This window comes from Stegostoma tigrinum, chromosome 15 (assembly GCF_030684315.1).
Source record: "Stegostoma tigrinum isolate sSteTig4 chromosome 15, sSteTig4.hap1, whole genome shotgun sequence".
Classification (NCBI taxonomy): Eukaryota; Metazoa; Chordata; class Chondrichthyes; order Orectolobiformes; family Stegostomatidae; genus Stegostoma; species Stegostoma tigrinum.
In genome coordinates this window covers 70,379,933-70,402,628 of record NC_081368.1, presented here as the reverse complement: position 1 = coordinate 70,402,628, position 22,696 = coordinate 70,379,933, and the positions used below count along the sequence as shown (strand labels likewise).

Sequence of the window (22,696 nt, the reverse complement as noted above, 5' to 3'; positions counted from 1 at the left end):
TTTCTTCTGTTTTCTTCTTCTGCTTTTCCGTCTTTTCTTGTTCTTTCTTTTTCTCTTTCTTCTTCTCTTTCTTTGTCCTTTCTTCTTTCTTCTGCGTTTTCCTTTCCTGTCTTTCGTTCTTTCTGTCTTCTTCTTCTTTTTCCTTCTTCTTTCTTCTTTTTCCTTTTTCCTTTCTGTCTTTCTTCTTTTTCCTTCTTCTTTCTTCCTTTGTTCCTTTTGTCCTTCTTCTTTGTTCCTTTTCCTTCTCTTTCTTTTCTTCTCTTTTTCTTTGTCTTCTTCTTTTTCCTTCTTCTTTCTTCTTGTTGCCTTTTTCCTTCTTCTTTTTCTTTTCTTTTCTTTCTTCTTTTTCCTTCGTCTTTCTCTTTTTCCGTTCTTCTTTCTTCGTTTGCCTTCTGCTTTTTCCTTCTGCTTTTCCTTTTTCTTCTTCTTTTTCTTTTTCCTTTTTCTTTTTCTTGTTCCTTCTTCTTTTTTTTTCTTTTTCCTTCTTCTTTGTTTTTTCTTTTTCCTTCACACACACCCCCCCCCCCCCCTCTTCTTCTCGCTCCACCCCATCCTCCCCACCACCAACCCCCACCCCCCCCCCACCACCAACCCCCACCCCCCCCCACCACCACCCCACCCCCCACCACCAACCCCCCCACCCCCTCCACCAACCCCCAACCCCCACCACCACCACCCACCACCAACCCCACCACCCACCCCCAACCCCCACCACCCACCACCAACCCCCACCTCCACCACCAACCCCCAACCCCACCACCCACCCCCAACCCCCACCACCACCACCAACCCCCAACCCTCCCACCACCAACCCCCAACCCCCACCACCAACCCCCAACCCCCTCCACCACCCCCAACCCCCCCTACCCCACACCCCCACCACCCACCTCCAACCCCCACCACCCACCACCAACCCCCAACCCCCACCACCCACCACCAACCCCCACCACCCACCACCACCACCCACCACCACCCACCACCTACCCCCACCACCCACCACCATCCCCCCAACCCCCACCACCCACCACCAACCCCCCACCACCCACCACCAAACCCCCACCACCAACCCCCACCACCCACCTCCACCCCACCACCCACCACCCACACCCCACCCACCCACCCCCACCACCCACCACCAACCCCCACCACCATCCCCACCTCCCACCACCAACCCCCACCACCCACCACCATCCCCCACCCCCTCCACCCTCACCCCACCCCCCACCCCCACCACCCTCCACCAACCCCCACCACCCGACCACCTACCCCCACCTCCTACCCCCACCCTCCACCTTCCCCCACCTCCTACCCCCACCCCCCACCATCCCCCTCCCCCCACCACCAACCCCCCACCACCAACCCCCTCCCCCCTCCCCCCACCTCCCACCCCCCTCCACCCTCCCCCACCACCTACCCCCCACTCCCCCACCCCCCACCTCCTCCCCCTCCCCCCTCCCCCCCCCCTCCCCCTCCCCCACCTCCATCCCCACCCCCCACCCCCTCCTCTCCCCCCACCCCCCTCCCCCTCCCCCTATCCCCCTCCTCCCTCCCCCCTCCCCCCTCCCCCTCCCCCCACCTCCCACCCCCCTCCCCCCCCCAACCTCCTATCCCCCTCCCCCTCCCCCCACCCACCTCCCTACCCCCTCCCCCCTCCCCCCACCTCCACCATCCCTCCCACCCCCGCACTCCCCCCCCTCCACCTTCCCCCTCCCCCCTCCCCCTTCCCCCCTCCCCCCTCCCCCCTCCCCCCTCCCCCCTCCCCCCTCCCCCCACCTCTTCCCCCTCCCCCTCCACCATCCCCTCACCCACCTCACCCTCCTCCTCCCACCTCCTCCCTCCTCCATCCCACCATCCACCCACCTCCCTCCCGACCATCCCCCTACCCCCTCCACCATCCACCTCCCCCACCACCCTCCTCCTACCCCCACCTCCTTCCCCTCCTCCCTCCTCCTTCCCCCTCCTCCTTCCCCCTCCTCCCTCCTCCCTCTCCCTCCTCCCTCCCCCTCCTCCCTCCTCCATCCCCCTCCTCCATCCCCTCCTCCCTCCTCCTTCCCCCACCTCCCTCCTCCTTCCCCCTCCCCCTCCTCCCTCCTCCCTCCCCCCTCCCCCTCCTCCCTCCTCCTTCCCCCTCCTCCTCCTCCTTCCCCCTCCTCCTTCCCCCTCCCATCCTCCTTCCCCCTCCTCCTTCCCCCTCCCCCCTCCTTCCCCCTCCCCCCTCCTCCATCCCCCCTCCTCCTTCCCCCTCCCCCCTCCTCCCTCCCCCCCACCACCCTCCCCCTCCTCCTTCCCCCTCCCCCCTCCCCCTCCTCCTTCCCCCTCCCCCCACCCCCTCCTCCTTCCCCCTCCCCCCTCCCCCTCCTCCTTCCCCCTCCCCCCTCCCCTCCTCCTCCCCCCTCCCCCCTCCCCCTCCCCCTTCCCCCTCCTCCTTCCCCCTCCCCCCTCCCCCCTCCCCCCTCCCCCCATCCCCCCTCCTCCCTCCCCCCCTCCCCCCCCTCCTCCTTCCCCTCCCCCCTCCCCCCACCCTCCTCCTTCCCCCTCCCCCCTCCCCCCACCCTCCTCCTTCCCCCCTCCCCCCTCCCCCCCCCACCTCCTTCCCCCTCCCCCCTCCCCCTCCCCCCTCCCCCCTCCCCCCTCCCCCCTCCTCCTTCCCCCTCCCCCCCTCCCCCCTCCCCCCTCCTCCTCCCCCCTCCCCCCTCCTCCTTCCCCCTCCCCCCTCCTCCTTCCCCCTCCCCCCTCCTCCTTCCCCCTCCCCCCCTCCTCCTTCCCCCCTCCCCCCTCCCCCCTCCCCCCTCCCCCCTCCTCCTTCCCCCCTCCCCCCTCCTCCTTCCCCCTCCCCCCTCCTCCTTCCCCCTCCCCCCTCCTCCTTCCCCCCCTCCTCCCTCCTCCCTCTCCCTCCTCCCTCCCCCTCCTCCCTCCTCCTTCCCCCTCCTCCTTCCCCCTCCTCCCTCCTCCTTCCCCCTCCCCCCTCCTCCTTCCCCCCTCCCCCCACCTCCTTCCCCCTCCCCCCTCCTCCTTCCCCCTCCCCCCTCCTCCTTCCCCCCTCCCCCTCCCCCCCTCCTCCTTCCCCCTCCCCCCTCCTCCTTCCCCCTCCCCCCTCCTCCTTCCCCCTCCCCCCTCCTCCTTCCCCCTCCCCCCTCCTCCTTCCCCCTCCCCCTCCCCCCTCCTCCTTCCCCCTCCCCCTCCCCCCTCCTCCTTCCCCCTCCCCCCTCCTCCTTCCCCCTCCCCCCTCCTCCTTCCCCCTCCCCCCTCCTCCTTCCCCCTCCCCCCTCCTCCTTCCCCCCTCCTCCTTCCCCCTCCCCCCTCCTCCTTCCCCCTCCCCCCTCCTCCTTCCCCCTCCCCCTCCTCCTTCCCCCCTCCTCCTTCCCCCCTCCTCCTTCCCCCTCCCCCCTCCTCCTTCCCCCCTCCTCCTTCCCCCTCCCCCTCCCCCCCCCTCCTCCTCCCCCCTCCTCCTTCCCCCTCCCCCTCCCCCCCTCCTCCTTCCCCCTCCCCCTCCCCCCTCCCCCTCCCCCCTCCCCCTCCCCCCTCCCCCTCCCCCCCCTCCTCCTCCCCCCTCCCCCTCCCCCCTCCCCCTCCCCCCTCCCCCTCCCCCCTCCCCCTCCCCCCTCCCCCTCCCCCCCCCTCCTCCTTCCCCCTCCCCCCTCCCCCCTCCTCCTTCCCCCTCCCCCCTCCTCCTTCCCCCTCCCCCCCTCCCCCTTCCCCCTCCCCCCCCTCCCCCCTTCCCCCTCCCCCCCTCCCCCTTCCCCCCTCCTCCTTCCCCCCTCCTCCTTCCCCCTCCTCCCTCACCCCCACCCCCCTCCTCCCTCACCCCACCCCCCTCCTCCCTCACCCCACCACTTTCCCCTCTCCCCCACCCCCACCCCCACCCCCACTTTCCGGGAGCCAGGCTGAGCTTTGGGGCGGGGTAATGGGTGGAGCTACCGCTCTGTGTCTGTCCGTCCGCTGGGCGCTGTCTCTTCTCCGGCGTTATCTCTGCTCCGATGGCCGAGGTTCGGAGGTTCACCAAGCGGCTTAGTAAACCGGGCACAGCCGCCGAATTGCGCCAGAGCGCTTCCGAGGCTGTTCGCAACTCGCTGTTGGTTGTGAGTGTCTGAGAAAGCGTCCGAGCTCCTTCAGGACCGGCCCGGGGACTGCTCTTTATCCCTGTATCCCCTCTGCTCCTTGTGCATCTGTCCCTCTCTTTGTGCGTCTATGTTTGTCCATTTCTCTCTCTCTCTCTCTCTCTCTCTCTCCTGTAACTCTGTACTCTTCTCTCCACTCTGCGTATATCTCGCTGTCTTCCGTTCTATCTATCAATGTGCGCTTCTGTCTCTAACTGTGTCCAAGTCCATGTCCCGTTTCCTGCTTCTGCTTCGCGCGCTCTCTCCCCTGTGTACCTGTTATAATCTCACTCCTATATCTGTCCCTCAGTTTGTCTCTTTCTCTCTGCGTCCCTTTGTATGAGTGTCTGTGTATCTATGAATGTCTGCGTCTCTTTTTTTTGTACGTGTGTGTCTCTGTGAGCCAGTGTGTATGGGCTGGAGCTAGGGTGTCGGGGTGGGGGGAGGCACAGTGCATTTTATGTTCTATATGCTGTCATTGGCACAATATTGTCGAGATTGAATTTTGAATTTTGAATTTTGAAAATGTTTCTTGCATACGCTAAGAATGAGTTGTTTTTACATCTGAAAGGATTGTATCCACATGCTCGGTGAGTGTGAGGTAGTTGAACCCAGGATGAGCAACAAATTAACTGTATTCTTGACTCTCATTGTTCAAAGGAGATTTAAAATCTAGCATTAAATCTGTAAATTGTTTGATTAATTGTTCATTGTGGTGTAAGTAATTTGCTTTGGTTCTACTTACAAGAGGTTCTGTAAGCGGGCTGTGATCCTTTTAAAGATGAGGCAGGATGGATACAATGAGCGAGTATAGTTATAAATCAATTGTACATTAATGTAATGAGAAATGACTGTACTGCCAGCAGGCTGTGTACTCAGGAGGGCAGATTCTTCAGGAGCTAGAACGAGCCCTGACAGTTCTGACTTGCCAAAACAATGCAGAGGTGTCACTTCCCTTTCAGGCACGGCTGGTAAAATACTCAAAGCAAGAGTTTGTGTGCTTCCTAGCAAAGTTCCTTCAAGTCTTTGAAAGGTTGAGCCCTTGAAAGAAATTCAGCCAGTGCTTTTTTAAAAAAAAATCAAGTGATGCACTACCTTAACAAGTCCATCCCTTGTACAAGCTCTGTCTCCAATCCTGGTAACGATCTGAGACCAAATGTTCACAACCTCAGTTTGACACCATGATAAACTTCTAGCACATATTCACCCATCTCCTAGAGCTATTAATCTCCCTGTCTGTAAAATTACTCATCCTCACCCTGACTGCTGCTGCAACTCAATTTCAGCCCTTTTGTTAAGTCCACACCTGAGAGTTCTCCTGATGCCCTCCTGGCTGGCCTTCCACATATTGCCGTCTGAGCTCATATGAAATTCATCTGCCCCAGTCCTTACTTTTACTAATTCCTGCTCATCATCTCCTAGGTGCTTGCTGACCCACATTGATTGCCAGTTAAGCAATGTTTTGATTCTAAAATCCTCACCCTGGCTTCCGGGTTGCACTGGGACCTCACTGCTTCCCATCTCTGTCCTCATCACTAACCCCATGCAGCTCTGAGGTATATGTGCTGCTCTCATCCCAGCCTCTTGTTCATCCCAGAGTTCCATCACTGCACAGTCGGCTAGCTTTTGGTCATATTGAGTGTTCCAAAGTGCCGTACAGTCACTGAAGAAATTGAAGTACTCTCATATTGTAACTAAAGAAAAATGAAGTGACTGCATAGCAAGACCGCTTTAGTTAGTGTCCATTCACAATTACACACCTCCTTCTTGGATTTTTTCTTGTCGAATGTCCAAGAGATCTTGACTGTTTTTGGACATTGTGCTGTGGGATCTTTTAAGCACACAAACAGGGCCTCAGTTTAATACCTCATCTCATCCAAAGATGGCATCTCCAACTGGGGCCAGGGACAGAAAGCATTGGTCCTGGTCCTGCTCCTGATTTGGGACTGTGATTCCCCTAAACCCCTGGATGTTGGTATCAGACCCTGATACATCCCCACCAATACCTTCTTGAAGTGGTCTCTGAGGTGCATTTTGAACCGACAAACCAGGTGCAAGTTTTGTTTGCATAGAGCCCAGTCTGATGTTGGGAGGGGTTTGTGAGGCCTGAAAGAGGGTATTATAGGTTACAATTCCGGGGGTTGGGGGGGGCAGCAGGGGGGGTGGAAGAATGGCTGAAGGTTCTGATGAAGACAGGAGTGAGGTAGAATGGGCAAAATTTGTTTGGAATGAGTCTTGCTGATGATGATTGATGTGGGTTGCGAAGTTTAGCTGTGTATCTCACTGCAAATACAGACTGATCATTGCAGTAAGCAGCCATTTTTTTCTGTATTCATTCATGGATGAGGGTGTCGCTGCCTGGGCAGCATTTATTGCGCATCTCTAATTGCCCAGAGGGCAATTAAGAGTCAACCACATTGCTATGGGTCTGGAGTTACATGTAGGCCGGACCAGGTAAGGGTGGCAGTTTCCTTCCCTAAAAGGCATTGGTGAACCAGATGGGTTTTTCCAACAATTAACAATGGATTCATGGTCATTGTTAGACTTTTAATTCCAGATATTTATTGAATTCAAATTCCACCATCTGCCGTGGACATTGTCTGGGACTCTGGATTAACAGTCCAGCAATGATACCACTAGGCCATCTCCTAGACAGATGGAGTAACTTGGAAAGTAAATTCTTGGCAAGAACAGATATAAGGACTTTGGTTGTCCCAAATTTAGGCGGAAGGGGGTTGTCCCAATTTTAGGCGGAAGGCAACACCAAGTAGGTAGTAATGTAGAGCTGGACATTGTCACGTGGATGTAGAGTGAAACCATGCTGACGGGTAGTGCTCTGACTTTAAAGAAAATGTGGGACATGTGAACGGAAGCTAAGGGTTTAGTGTGTGCATGCATGTGGAGCCAGGAAGTATAAACTGTTTCTGGAGAAGAGATATAGTGGATAAATGGTTGTCCCCTCATGTGCTATAGAATGCTAAGGGACATTCCAAAGTGGTGAAAGGATGTAGATGATTTGTCATTTTTATTGGAAGTAATGTTTGTCAACAAAATCAGATGGAGCCGCTGATGCTGCAAGTCACCAGTTTGTGGTTAAGCTGTGGATTTGAACTGACTTCAAGGTAACATGCCTGGTACTGAATGGAAGATTGAAATTGAGCCAGACCCCTGTAACCTGAGGTGGGGAAGTGAGTCACCAATGTCACTTCTAGTTTCTTCTGTTCAAGAGGGCAGTTACTTTATGGGTGCACTGTCTTCATTACAGTTGCAAGATGAAGGTAATATTGTGACATGGCGTTATAAATCTGACTCCACTGTGCCGCACAAAGGACAGCAAGCCTGAGATGTGAGAAATGTGTTCAACGTTTATAGCCTTTGCCCAGAGCTCGAAATAATAGACATTGAAACTTGTACCCACCCAAAATAGAATGGAAATGAGTGAAACACGTTGTGCAATCATGTAGGGGAAAGGATTTCAGAATAGAATGAGTACATTGTGAAAAAGCATGACATCAGATACAAATAGAGGGAAGGCAATGGCTTGGTGGTATTCCTGCTGGACTGTTAATCCAGAGACCCAGATAATGTTTTGGGAAACTGGATTCAAATCCTGCTGTGGCAGATGGTGGAATTTGAATTTAATAAAAATGAATTCAATGAGACTCTGGAAAATTAAGAATCTAATGATGATCATGTTACCATTGTCGATTTTTTTTAAGGAAGGAAACTTCAATCCTTATTGGGTGTGGGCTGTACATAACTCCAGACTCACAACAATATCATTGACACTCAATTACCTTGATGAGCAATAAATGCTGACCCAGCCGGTGATGCCCTCATCTTGTGAATGAATGAAAAATAACACCTTAAAACAGAGTGACGACTTTCAAGGTATACTTCTTATTGAGAATAATTATGAGGAATTTAGACTTGTGTTCTGGCACTTAGCTGGTAGTGAAATACTTTGATATATTACTCAGCTATTCACCAACACCAAAATAGAAATTCTAGCAATTCCTTTGGAAATCTTGATGCACTCCTCCTGGGCTATCTGTACATCCTGACGCTTTGCCTGATACCATCTCCCCATCCTGCATCTACTGATTTGGACTTGGGGTCTCCTATAACTCATAACATACATCTGTCAAACCTCTGCAAATCAGGGTAATCTCCTAAGGATCCTCCCATCCGTGCCCCCAAACTTCCAAGACACAAACTGATCCACTCCCAATAACCTCATACCCGGCATTTCGATATCCTGTCTTCATATCACTTGATGCCTTTCTCCCCTCGTAGTTTTATGGGGACTGCATCTGCTTTTTGCCTTAACTGCTTCATGTGGTGACAAGTTTGACATTCTTTCCACTCTGTCTGAGTAAAAAAATTAATCTTAAATTCCTGTTTTGATTTTTTTTTAGTGATTATCCGATGTTCCCAACCCCTGGCTCTGCTGGCCTTGCATGTGAAGGTATCTACTCCCTGAAGCTCCTTCATAATTATAAAGAGCTTTGGGACCACATCCCATCCAGAGATTTCCATTTTCTAGAAAAAAGCCTGTTTTGTCTGCCTTGATTGTTATAATACCTCAGTTCTAGTTACATCCTCGTAAATTGTATGCTTCACCTACTCCAGTCGCCCTAAGCCCTTTTCAATTAAGACAGACATCTAGAACTGTACACAGCATTCCCAAACAGCAGTGGATGAAGGATCGGCTTTCAGACACTCAGTGCAGTAAGGGAGAAGCCATCCTGGATATCACTGTTTGAGAACTCTGAAACATTCTCTCTTTGGCTATCTACATGCACTCTCTTTGAAATGAAACTTTAAACTCAGAGCATTATAAGTCTACGCCAGGCTGTAGGCTGTGATCGCCAGATTTGGCTTTTGAAAAAAAACTTGTTATTGTAGGTTTTGGCCTGAAGTAATGATTGCCAACTTTTTGTTTAAACTTGTGACCTTTCAGTGAAAGTAAATAACTTTCTCTTGGCTTCAATTTGAGCTGATGACTCCTGGCAACGAGTAGTGACCGAGTTGTGTTTGCAGTTAGTTATGTTAATTAGTCTTCAGAGTTGTGATCTTAATTTCATAGAAATTGTCTCCATCAGGGTTACTTCAAATGGGTCTTAAACGTAAAGTGATTGCATAGGAATGTAGGAACAGGAGTAGGCAATTCTACCCCTCAAGTCTGTTCCACTATTCAGTCAGATCATGACTGATCTATGGCCTAAATCCATATACCTGCCTTTGGCCCATATCCTTTTGCTTAACAAAAATATCTATCTTTGATTTAAAATTAACAACTGTTCCTGTATCCACTGCCATTTGTGGAAAAGAGTTCCAAACATCTACCATACTGTGTGTGTAGAAGTGTTTTCTAATACCTCTTTTGAATGGTCTGGCCCTAATTCTCCGACTATTTCCCAGCTCTAGAATAATTTATCTTTATCTACCCTGTCTTTTCCTGTTGATAGCTTGAAAATTTCGATCAGCTCACCCCTTAACCTTCTATATTCTACAGAAAATCGGCCTGATTTGTGTAATCTCTCCTCACAAACTCCTGAAGTCCAGGTGTCATTCTTGTAAACCAATGCTTTACTCCTTCCATGGTGAATATATTCTGCTTTAGCCATAGAACCCAGATCTGCTCACGGGATCTCAAATGGGGTCTAACCAGGGTTTGGTATAATTGCAGCATAACCTCTGCATCCCTGTATTTCAGTACATTAGATTTAAAGGCCATATATTTGACAACATGGAAAATTACCCAGGTATGTCTTGCCCACTGAAGCCAGGACAAATCCGTCCTGGCTAATAACCCCATTGGCATACACTCAATCATCAGCAAAGTGATGAAACAGCCACCAACAGTGATAACCAGTGGCACATACTGTTCAAACACCTGCTTTTTGATGTTGTGTTTGGGTTCTGCCAGGGTCACTCAGCTCCTGACCTCATTATAGACATGGACAAAAGAGCTAAATTCCAGGGGTGAGGCAAGGGTGATGACAAAACAGTATGTGACAGAGGGTGGCGTGAAGAAGCCCCCTATCAAAATAAGTATCAATGGAAACCTGGAGGCAAACTGTCTGCTGGTGGGAGTCATGTCTGGCACATAGGAAGATGGTTATGGTTATGGTTGTTGGAGGTCAGTCTTCTCTCCTCCAGGACATCTTTGCAGGAGTTTCAATGGGTAGAGTCCTAGGTTCAACCATCTTCAGCTGCTTCATCAATAACTTTCCCTCCATCGTAAGGCAGATGATTGTGCAATGTTCACCATTTGCAAGTCCTCAGATACTGAAGCAGTCCATATTCATATGTGGCAAGATCTGGACAATATCCAAACTTGGACTGACAAGGGACAAATAATATGCTCACCACAAAAGTGCCAGGTAACAACCATTTTGAACAGGAGAGAATTGAAACATTGCCCTTTGACTTTCAACGGCATTACAATCCCTGCAACTCCACTATCAACATTCTTGGGGCTACGTTCCCCATACTTACTTTATCTGCTCGTGGATCTCTGCGGTCCATAAGCAACAATGACATCTGGAATTGGAAGTCAATGCATCACCATACCAGTTGGCATGCACAGAACCTCTAAGCAGCTGTACAGCTTAGAGGGAATGTTGCATGAGATTTACCAGAAACACAACTGGACTTACCATATAAATAGAACAGCTACAAGTGCACATCAAAGACCAGGAATGTTACTGTAAGTAACTCACCTCCTGACTCCCCAGAGCCTATCCATCATCTGCAAGGACCAAATGTGGAATGTATAGGAATACTCCCCACTTACCTGGATAAATGCAGCTTCAACCAGACTTAAGAAGCTCAATGCCATTTCGAACAATCCAGCCCATTTGATTGGCTTTCTGTCCACCACTTTCAGTAGTCACTCCCTCTGCCACCAGTTCACAATGAGTACCATCTACAGGATGCGCAGCAACAATTTGCAAAGCTTCTTAGACAGCCCCTTCCAAGTATACCAACTCTCGAAGGACAAGTGCATCTGATACATGGGAATGTCATGGCCTGCAAGATCTCCTCCAAACCATTCACTATCCAGAATTGAAAATGTACTCTTAGCTGCTGGGTCAAAATCCTGGAACTCTCTTCCTAAATGCATTATGGATATACATGTATCATATGGACTGCAATGATTCAAAAAGGCAGCTCATCATCACCTCCAGAGCTAGGGTTAGTGTTGGGCAACAAATGTTGGCCCAATTTCAGTGAATGATATAAAGAAAAAAAAAATTAACAGACCAAGAATGAATAAAAATAACAGATTGTAGTGGAGCAGTCCCACTTCCATTGGATATACATGAGAGATGTTAAGTCCTTTAATCATTTGTACAGTTGTGCCAGGGAATGTTGTTTCACTGATAGGCCGCCCATAGTCATTCAGTGTTCCGTCAGACTTTACCAGCTCTTTTCATAATGTCTGACAGAACACTCAAGGAAGCAGAACGTATAATGAGTTCATTAACAATTTAATTTTACTTTTCAATGTGGCTTTTATGTTGTAAGTTCTTATAGTAGTTGATTTCCTTGATGGATGAGCTGAGCATTAGCAGTTGCCAAGACAGCAACAGCTGAATTTGCTACTTCGTCTTTAGAACTGCACTTAATACTTTGAGTTCCAAGTGGACTGCATAATAGGTATTGACCTCCTTGTAGGCTGTGATTGGGTAAAGCTTGGCTGCATGGCCATGTCTCCAGTGGGATTAATATGTTCTTTTTCCCCTGAGCCCCACTGAGGATACATTATATTGATAGAAAGTGCATTTGCTTATTAACAAATTGGCTTCTTATTCGTAATCCAGCTACCAATTGCAGGATTGAAAGTCTGAATCCTAAGAGAGAGATGATTTTAGACGATACTTTTAGAAAGATAGAAATCTGATGACTTCAAGGTTAGAACAAATTAAAAAGCAGTCTGTTACTTTGTTCGAGTTGAAAATTCTAGGAAGCGTTTGATTCTCAGCATTGATGCCAAGAGTATTATCATAATTTGGCTTTAAATCATTCTTTCTAGCAGGGCAATATTATTACGGCTGCCTTGTTTTTAAGGAGAAAAAGAAAGGCCATGTTGAACTGTGAACTAAGCAGGAGCTCCAGCATTCTTACGCTTTAAAACTAATTGTGTCTTAGATTTTCTCATTTGGAAGTGCATACAGAGGGACCGACTAGAGCAGTGTGTTAATACTTAGTCTCCTGATATTTGGACTAGCATTTGAGATCAGCAAGTTGAGTTTAACCTGGTGCTGCTTGACCTGCATTGGTAAGTACTGCATCATTGAGTCTGAAGATTCACCCAACTTCACTGTGAAGGCATGAGCACATCTGGCAAATGCCAGTTCTGAGGGAATGCTAACTTATTGGAGATGTTGTCTTTCAGTCAAGATGTTAAACTGAATCTCCCCTCTTAGATTCTCATAAAAGATAACATGGTGCTACTTTGAAGAAGTTGAAAAGAATGTTTATCATATCCCGATCAATATTTCTCTTTCAATTAACACTACAAAATCAGTTTCTCTGGTTTATGGTTGTATTTCTGTTTGTTGTAACTTGCTGCGTATAAATTGGCTGCTGCAGTTTCCACAATACAACAGCGGCTACACTTCAGAAAGTGCTTTATTTATCTAATTGATGTATGTAAAATGCTAATGGGATTGACAAAGTAGACATAGAAAGGATGCTTCCTCTTGTCAGGCAATCTAGAATAAGACATCACAGTTTTAGGAAAAGAGATAGCATATTTAAAACAGATGAGGAATTACTCCTCCCAAAGGGTTGTAAATCTGTGATCTTCTCTACCTTTGTATAATTTTTGCTGGCATATTGAGTTAATTTAAGGGGGAGATGGACAGATTTGTTTTAAATAATAGTTTTAAGACTATAGAGCAAGTGCAGGAAAGTTGAATTGAAGCCGAGATGAGATCAGCCATGGTTGTAATGAATGGTGGACGAGGCTGAAAGGGTTGAATTGCCTACTTCTGCTCCTAGTTCTTATGTTCTAAAATACTTTGGAACATCTGCAGTCACGAGGGGCACTATATAAATGTAAGTCTTCCTCTTTCATTCCTCGTCTGCAACAGTTTTAACCTTGAGCTGTGGTTCAAACCTTATATTCTCTGTGTCAGCCATATTAGTTGTTTCTACAGCATTGTGTGACCCTGTCCCTATTTTACCAGAGTGCCACTGAAGCCTACGTCCATATTGCCTGGCACACCTTCAACAATTTTCTTGCTGTTCCAACTCAACTCAAATTCTGCTATCTATATTTGATTATTAAACCTGATATCTTAAGATTAATGCAGGAGCAGATGTTTAAAAGTTTTTTTTAAATAGTATCGCATTTCTGCAACCCCTTCCAGCTCCTCCATGTCTGACGTCCCTGTACAATGCATCTCCCACCCTCCATTGTCAGTGGCAGATTTCAGTGTGACCTCACTCCTAAAGGGCTGTTCATGTTCTGGCCCCACCCCTTCAGAGGCCGCCTCGAAAGTATTTCAATCAATGCCTTCAATCCCTACTCGCCATCTCCACTCAATTCCTTTATTCCAGTCATGAAGCTTCAGCAATTTTGTTATATTGCCGACATGCAGACAAATTTAATTTCAACCAGACGGATGAGAACGTAGATGCAATGGATGCTTGGGCATCTACTTGTTATGGACCAGGTCAAACCCCTTCGAGATATTCTGAAAATCGACACTAATGTTTTCTTATTTAAAAGATAAATGTAAGGTGTTACGTTCCAGATGCAATTTGATTGGTCAAACTGCTAGATTAAAAGCAAAACACACTTTATTCATCCAGTTAAAAATTAGTTAAAGGACAACAAAAAAAGAATAAATTAACTCTATTGGAAAACTGAAAAATAATAAATACAGTAACTAACCAACTGTTCCAATATACTAACATCCCATAAACACACCCTTGGGGGAAAAAAAAACAAATTCAGAAAACAGAGCATCTCACATGCAACTCCAGTAGCAAACAGAGTACCCCAGTTTTTGGCTGTAACAGAGAGAGGAACAGAATAGCTTCCACTTCTTCAAGAGCCCAACAGCAACTGCCGAAAGCTAAAACTAAAATCCCTGGTTCAGTGGGTGGGAACTTGACCACGTCCATTCAGGCTGCTTTTATTGTTCCGACGTTAAAAGAAACACCCAAGGCTTCACAAATTGTCTATCTTTTTTTACACTCAGCATCTGTCCCCCAACCCCTCTCTAAAAGAAACCAGTACAAAACAACCTTGTAGAAACACTGTATTGTCAGATCCTCAATTTTGAATTGAATGAATCAACTTATGAGTTTGTCACCGGTATTTTCAGTTGTACAGCAATCTTTCACCAACTTTCAGCCAGTCTTGCGACTGTCTCTCTTGGACGTTCAGTCTCAGGGTAAGGATTTTCAAAGGTGCCATCCTGTGGTGTTTAATTTCAAATTGCTCCCTCTATTAAATGCTATGTTTGGCTGTCTCAGACATGGCACGTTGAGGGAAATTGGACAGGGAACCCTCCAGAGTGATTGGTAATACTTGAAGCTTTGCTGCCTTCTTTCACATTTTGGTGGTGAAAAGGCTGTTCAAAAATCCTGCAAACATTAATGGGCATCAATCACATGGTTTAAAAAAAAGAACGAAAGAACTCTGGCTGCTGTAAATCAGAAGTTGCTGGAAAAGCCAGGAGGATCTGGCAGCATCTGTGAAGAAGAAAATCAGAATTAATGTTTCAGGTCCAGTGATCCATTCTCGGTTGCGAGGTTAGGTGGATTAGCTGTGGGAAATGCAGGATGATAGGGGTGGATCTGGGTGGAACACTTTTCAGAGGGGCAGTGTGGACTGGATGGGCTAAATGGCCTGCTTCCACACCAGGGTTCTATGAAGTCTTCATATGAAGCCTGCTGATGGGGAGGCCATATCATCTGTGTTCAAATGATGTTGTTTTAATCAATGAAAGATGCCTCCCATCTGGCCTACCCTTGGTGCAGCTATGCGGATATGTTGCTATTTGTTACCACAATCACTTCTTCACTGCTTTAAGAGTATTTCCTCTTCGAACAATTCTCACTGACGCTTGTTTTCAGTCCATTGCACTAACCAGATTGTGTGTGTGTTTTTTTGAGGTTTGTTAGCTTTGGGCTTGTTAGACAGAATGTCCAACCTCAGGAAGGGTTCTGTGGAGAAAAGACTACAAACCTCAGCAGTGTGACTGTTTCTGAGAGGAGAATAATTTTTCACACTTGTAACAAAAAAAAATTTTCTGTAACATCTCCTCAATAATTAAGAGGGTTTACATCATCTAGTGTGCAATAAAAGCACTGTTTTATTGCATGCAGATCCTGTAGACGTTCCAGGGTCCAGACTCGAAATGTCAGCTTTCCTGCTCCTTTGATGCTCCCTGGCCTGCTGTGTTCATCCAACTCTACACCTTGTTATCTCTCATTCATCTTACTATCTCTCTTCAGCCATCACTCTGGACTACATTCCTCAAGTCACTGTGAGCATATTGAGCATAGAGAGAGTGCACTCTTATGCTCCAGTGACTGAAGGTTTCTTGGTGTTTCATCCATACAGAGGGTGTTTGTTTTCTGTCATGGAGAATTCTGACCTGCCTCTTGTTATTGCCCATTTCACACCTTCTGTAATGAACAGCCATAACAAACGAGAGTGTGTAAGCTGATCACCAGGAATGAAACAAATAGAAACCGGATTTCAGTTCAGCAAAGGGAGAAGGTTCTCTGATCATCTATCGCAAACATACTCCCCAGCCTTGCTTCATGTTCAGACCAGTTCCCTGGCCAGATTTTCTCGATGATGCCACTACACTACTCTCCACATTCCACTTTGCCATATCCCCGGTTCATCTAATTAATTCTTCACTCATGTTTTGAGTCATGAATGTCCTTCAATACCTTAAGTAGAAGAGTTAGATTCAGAAGTGTTTATTAGAATTCTTGGGATTTGAGGATACAATGATGATCATAGCAGGAGGAAGCTAGCAAAAGAGTTGGTGAATTCTGACCTTCTAACTTACTTTCTAACTATTGATTCACCCTGGCCACATGAGACTGCACATGTTCCAGAATGTAAATTCATGCCATTAGCTGGTCTTCAGGATTAAGAAGAACAACTTGCCAAACATTCACCTTGGCGGAACTCTGAACTGTTTCTGCCATTTCGAGACAGTTCAAGAGAATGAAAGCCCTCTGCAGGGACATTATGCAGCCAGCCTTTGAGGTTACCCATAGCTTCACAGCTCATTGATCAAGATGTTTGCATTGGTCCTCAGTCAATGATACCTTACAAGGCTGTGTGAATCAAAACGGTTGGTGGCCTTGGCTGAAAACCATTCTCAGCTAAAACACAGCCTGATTAGAAATCTGCTAATCGAACATTATAGCAGAAACTCACTTCAAAGCAAAAATTAACACTGTCCAAAACTGGCTCCTCTTGGTCTTTGTCTCCCTCACTTAGCTCCATTATTAACCTCCTCAAACTGAAGCACATGGTGCTCCCTGTTGCACATGAATTGTGAAGAAATTAGATCTTGAGATGGAATTTTAAGGAGGCGTGAGTGACATGGACTTTCATGAGATATGTGGCTGACTCAGGTGACAAATACAGTGAGGTCCATCTCAATGTCCATATCATCTCGCTCCATCTTTTATACTTTTCACTGAGAGGTGTAGCAAGATTCTCACCAGGCAAGGGGGAGGTGCCAGTTGGCTGACCATTGTCACTCATCTCATTAATATTCAGATTCCAATCTTGCCAAACTTGACAAAAAAGCCAAGACATTGGGAAAACCCAATAAGGAACCCAAAGTTGGTACCTGGCAGATTCACCTAGTCATTTGCCCTGATCTATTTCTGTATTAAACTGGTATCAACATCTCAGGCATCCATAGGCACTAGCTAGCCGCTAAGAATTCCCATGGCATAGCTCTGAACTATTTAAAAATCGCTAAGGTACTTCAGTGCTGTGTTGCAAGCTGCACTGGTAAAGGTCATTGTAAACCTGCAGCAAGGACAGTGTGTTCTCAGGGGCACGCACCCAGCTCAGGGACTGCACCAGGATGTTTCTTTGGGCTCTTTGCTCGCTGTCATAAAGCTCACTCAGTCTGAATTTATCTGGATGCTCACAGCACCCCTGCCTTCCATCCGGGAAGTTTGTTGCGATTGTTTGCAGTCTTCAGTCCAGTTGAGACAGAGAGAGCGCCTTTGGTCGGGGCTCCCAGCACAGTAACTCAAGGACAGCCTCCAGTACCAGTCCAGGTCTTGTTCAAGTGGTCAGATTCAGGATACTTTGCTCATGTTGGGAGAAGAACCGAATGGTGGGCTGCATGTCACCTACCTTGCCTCTTTCAGCTGTATCTGGTGCTTCTCCTCTTGAAATGAGAGGCAGGTATTAAGGGAGGCAAAAGTGGGTGGTACGGCTGTTACTATTGGTATCGGTCCTCCAAGTAAGTGAATGGGCAGTGCAGAGGGTATGCAAGGATAGTGGAATCAGGGATTGTGTGGGTGAGGGAAGATGTTGATGAATGAGAGTGGTAGAGCATAAGCCATAGTGAGGGGAGGGGGGGAGGGCTTACAGTAGCAGAGAGAGCGTGAGGTATCAGAGAAAAGCTGGTGAAATATACCGTGGAATGGAGAAGACCATTCATCCTCTCCCTACAATGGCGAGCGTCCTTTCAGACTGCAGCAACTGCTTCAGCCTGGGTGCCAATCTTGGACCAAACTGGCATGGTCTAGTGTCATAGCCTCCAGTCCTCCTTCCAAGTGAATAGGATGCCCTGCCTCTTCAGCAATCCAATCCGCAGGACCTCCAGATAAATGCCTGCAGTGTGGAGTGATGATTTCTCCTTGTTGCCATGTCCAGGGAGAATATCAGTAACTGTACAAGTCGGCTGTGGACTGACCTTCCTTGTCTGGATGTACAACAGGCTTTAAAAGGTATTGTGGGTGCAAGAAATGTTGGTGAAACCTGGGATATCCACTGAATGGAATGTATTTATGAAAACTGTGAATAACAGGCTAGAGATCAGACATTTGATGCCATGGCGTGTGGTAGGTAATCAATGAGGTGGATTTGGTGAGATGGGGCAAGAGAACTGATGAGGACCCTCAGCACCAAACACTCCCAAAACCTGAACTCAGCCAACACAAAAACATAAATTCAGCTCTCAGTGTTTTAGAGCAAGGAAGGAGTTGAAACCATTCTGGCCATTTGAAAGATCTACCCAATTAACAATACTTTCTTTTGATTTCCTCACAGTTAATTTCAAATTAAACATCCCAGTGAAAGAAGTGTCAATGCTTTGCTCCATGCAAAAATAAAATATTCATGGGGCATTCTGAAAACACTCACTTATTCTGAACAACACTGTTTGCATCAAGCTCTTTATAAATTTGAATGTAAGTCATGAGTGTCAGCACAAGGTGAAACTGGGTTTTGTGAATTCAACATGTTTTTTGTGGAATGGGTAGTTCACTACCCAACATCCATAGCAGCAGAGAAAGTACTCCATCTCAGGACTGAAATGTTCAAGGATAGACTGGATTCTCTGCCTCAGTGAACACTGGGAAATGAATCTGCCATTCTGCTGAATATACAGTTACCAAGTTGAAATAAACGATAACTCGTGATTAAAAACGGATAGCTGATGCCAGTGCGTCAGATATTTTATTTACATGTTTCATTGAATACACAATTCCCTTTTCAAAGTTACTGTTGAATCTGTTTCAAACTGTCTATTAGATAGTGCTTTCCAGGTCATAGCAGCAACTGGTTTCTTCACTGTTTCCTTTGATTCTTTTCAACACATTTCAAATCTGTGTCCTCTGGTTCCTCTCCTCTTACCAATGGGAACAATTTCTGTATGTTTTTGTTATCGCACTTTTAATAATTTCACCATCTGGACTTTCATCCTTTATGTTGTCTGGTGTAAGTGAATATCCCAAATTCTCTGGTGGCTCTCTACACTGAACTCTCTCATCCCTGCTACTGTTCTAGGAAATCTCTTCACCCTTTCCAAGTGGAACTTAGCATGCTCCTTTGGTTCTGTTTTGTTTTGAGTTGGCAATTATACAGTCATATAGCATGAAAACAGACCCTTCTGTTCAACTTCTCCCATGTCAGTCAAGTTTCCCAACCTAAATTAGTCCGACTTGTCCGCATTTGGCCCACATCCCGTTAAACCTTTTCTATTCGTGTATCTGTCCAAATGTCTTTTAAATGTTGTAATGATACCTGCAACTACCACTTCTTCCAGCAGTTCATTCCACCTACAAGCTACCCTTTGTGTGAAAAGGTTGCCCTTCAGGTTTCTTTCGAAACTTTGTCTGCTGACAAGTGTCTTGTACTTTTGAACTCACCCACTCTAGGGAAAAGGGACATGTATCCAAATTAAATCCTATCTGCCACAACCCAGTCCACTGGTACAATTAATCAAGATGCCTTTGTAATCTTAGAGTACCTTCTTCACTGTCCACTGTACTAGCAATTTAGGTGTAATCTGCAAAGTTAGTAACCATGCTTCATAATTTCTCATCCAAATTCATTTCTATAAATGATAAATAAAAGTGGATCCAGCACTAATCCCTGCCAAACACCACTGGTCACAGGCCTCCAGTCCGAAAAGCAACCCTCCACCTCCACCCTCTGTCTAATAATTCCTCTTGATAGTAATGCACTTTACAAAATAGTCTTCTGTTGTAGTAATGCAACTTTGCAGATGTAACAAACTTGTTTTCGCTAGTTGTGCATCGGCCTTTGAGCTGGTGTTCTGTTGTATGCTTACAGAAGAAAGTGGTGGGGAAAGCAATGTCTGGTCAAGGGGAGTAAATGCTACTTCCTGAATGAGGAATACTCGCTCCTCCTTTCTACTTGAACAGTTGTCTGAGCTGTGAGTTGTCCCTAGCCAGCTGTGAACCTATGTCCCAGTTGTCTCTATCCTAATCAGTCTTCATCAGTCTTCATTGGTTCTATGGCCACTTGTTCCAATATCAGTCATCTTATCTGTAAATTCCTCCACGGATTCCATCCCACAGTTCCATTTCCTCTATTTCTACAGCCGCAACTTCTCCCCCCCCCCCACCCCCCCCCCCCCAAATTATAAATCCCAAATTCTCCCTCCTCTATCTCTACCTGCAATTTTTCTCCTAGGATGATGTCTACGACCCTTTCTCCCCCTGTGCCCCTGATAACCTCTCTCCATTCTGCCCCACCCACAAGTCTCTCATCTCAGTCTTGCTGTACTCCCAGATAATGCCCTTACTAAATCTGACTTTTCCAATCTGTGGCATTACATTATCTTTTGCTTTTGTAAGGTGCATCCCAATTATATTGAAGATCTAAATCTGTGCAGCATGCTTTGTTACATCACAAATTTGAAAAATACATTGGACGTTTTTGTGTTTGAATTGAACAGCCAAGTGCTTTCTGCTGTAATATCCTAACCCTGATTCCAAAACAACCGAGCAAATGTAGCAAGAATACGCCGTTAACAGCGAAAAGTAATAGATACAAATGGAATAAATTTCTCACAAGTTGGCTAAGTTTCTCTGTGTTGCTCATGAATGCTTGCGGAAATTGCTGAAGCAAAGAAAGCCATTAAATTTATTCAGTGACATCTTTCTGTGACCTTAGCTTGCCACGAGGCTGCAAGAGAGCCAAAGATCACGTGACATTGCTTCACTTCCTGCAATGGGATAGACTGATGCATTAGCATATCACTCCCTGGATAGAGAATTGCAGATTGGTGAGCAGTGCAGGTTCTTGCCCTCATTATATATGAGCTGGTTTCAGGCAGGAACTCAATTGAGACCTCAGTCTTTCAGTATGTGTATTGGAAATGTTAGCTTAGTTTTTGGCTGCTGTCGTCAGGCTATATGGGACTGCTAAACAACATTTCAGTCACAGTGACCAGGATTGAGTAGGATTGTGATCTGTACTCCTTGCTGAGGGCTGCTGAGTGAAGAGTGAGACGGAAGGGTGAAGTAATGAGCTTTCAGTCCCTGTGGAAGAGAAAGAAAACAAAGAGAAAATTATAATTTGGCACAGCAATGCCCTGAGCATTGATGTTTGTTTTGCATTCCTTCAAAGATAAAGATTCTGCAATTCTGTAGTGCCTTTCATGACCTCAAGTCATTCAAACTGTCTTCCAGCGAATCAAGTAGCTTTGGAGGCATTGTGTCCTAGTCTTGCAGCAGAGTGCTAGTACACAGCAAGCTCCCAAAAAACTCCAAGGAGAAAATTACCAGATTGACTATTTTTCAACAGTTGATGGAAGGTTAAATGTTGTCCAGAACATCATCTATAAATTACCTCCTCTTCAAAGAGATTCCGTGGGATCTTTGTTCACCCACCTGAGATCAGATATGCCCTCAGTTTAATATTTCATCCTAATGATGGCACCTCCAACTGTGCAGCACTCCCTCAGTACTGCATCAATGTGTCAGCCTCGGTTGTATGGTTAGATCCCTGGTTTGAAACTTAAACTCACATCGACTGACTCAGACATGAGGTGATTGTCCATTCAGCCAATTAGAGTTGAATTTTCTTTTTGGGTTCTTGCAAGCCAATCTTTCGATATTTAACCAGTTCTTAACATTCTGAATAGATGCCTGTGCTCAGCATATTTTATGTGCTTATGTGGTGTGGTTGTACCAAAATAAATAGACTTGATGTTTGTCAGCACTGTTTTCAGAAGTTTTGCCTCACAAGGAAATTTAACTTGATTAATGAGCACGGTCTAGTGCTAAACATTGAAACTATTTTAAGAAAATTGTATATAACGCATCTTACCACAGCATAACATTCAAAATATTAACAGTGTCTGATCCTTAATTAGTTTCTGTTTATTGAAACATTGAGGTGCTGATTAAATGCCTGCTGAAATTTTAGCTGTGCATATTTAGCACTGAATGAACTACTTTTGCTGTTCCCAGCTTCATTTCAAATGCTTTGTGGTCTTGTTCCTTTCTATTTCAAATTTCCTCCAATCCTTGGATCTCTCTCCATTACCTTTTCTGTGCCCTCCATTGCTGTGATTCTGGAATCTTGTACATCTCCTGGCCCCTTTTCTCCACCAGCTCTCTAGGCTTTGAGCTCTAGAATTCCTTCGTAATTGCATTAAGAAACATTAACTTGCTTTTTGACTATAAATAAAAACAGAGTGCAGATCAAGCAGTATTTGTGGAGAGAGAGAGATAGACGTAACATTTTTGATTTGATTTAATGTCACATGTACGTATGTACAGTGAAAAGCTTTGTTTTGCATGCAGCTCAGGCAGATCATACCATACGAAGTGCATAATGGTATAGAACTGAGCCAGGATTGCAATGTTACTGCTGTAGAGAAGGTGCACAGAGAGAGAGAGATCAACATTAAATTTGAAATTTGAGAGGTCCATTCAGAAGTCTAATAACAGTGGGGAAGAACTGTACTTGAATTTGTTGGTCCATGTGTATGAGCTTTTGTATCTTCTGCAATGGAAGAGTTTGGAAGAGTTTACAACTGAGTCTTTGATATTGATTGCCTTCTTGAGGCAGTGAGAAATATAGATGGAGTCAATGGATG

General features: G+C 46.7%; 1 protein-coding gene across 3 annotated transcripts in view; it reads left to right on the top strand.

Annotated features, from left to right (window-relative positions):
- Positions 1–3,901: 3,901 nt before the first annotated feature.
- dock11 (dedicator of cytokinesis 11) overlaps positions 3,902–22,696 on the top strand; it is a 272,082-nt gene continuing 253,287 nt past the window's right edge. For all 3 annotated transcript variants that reach the window (XM_048544154.2, XM_048544150.2, XM_048544153.2), the window contains exon 1: positions 3,902–4,079. In XM_048544154.2, the coding sequence (XP_048400111.2) occupies positions 3,978–4,079 (102 nt within the window). In that variant the 5' untranslated portion in view covers positions 3,902–3,977. The remainder of the gene's footprint in view (positions 4,080–22,696) is intronic.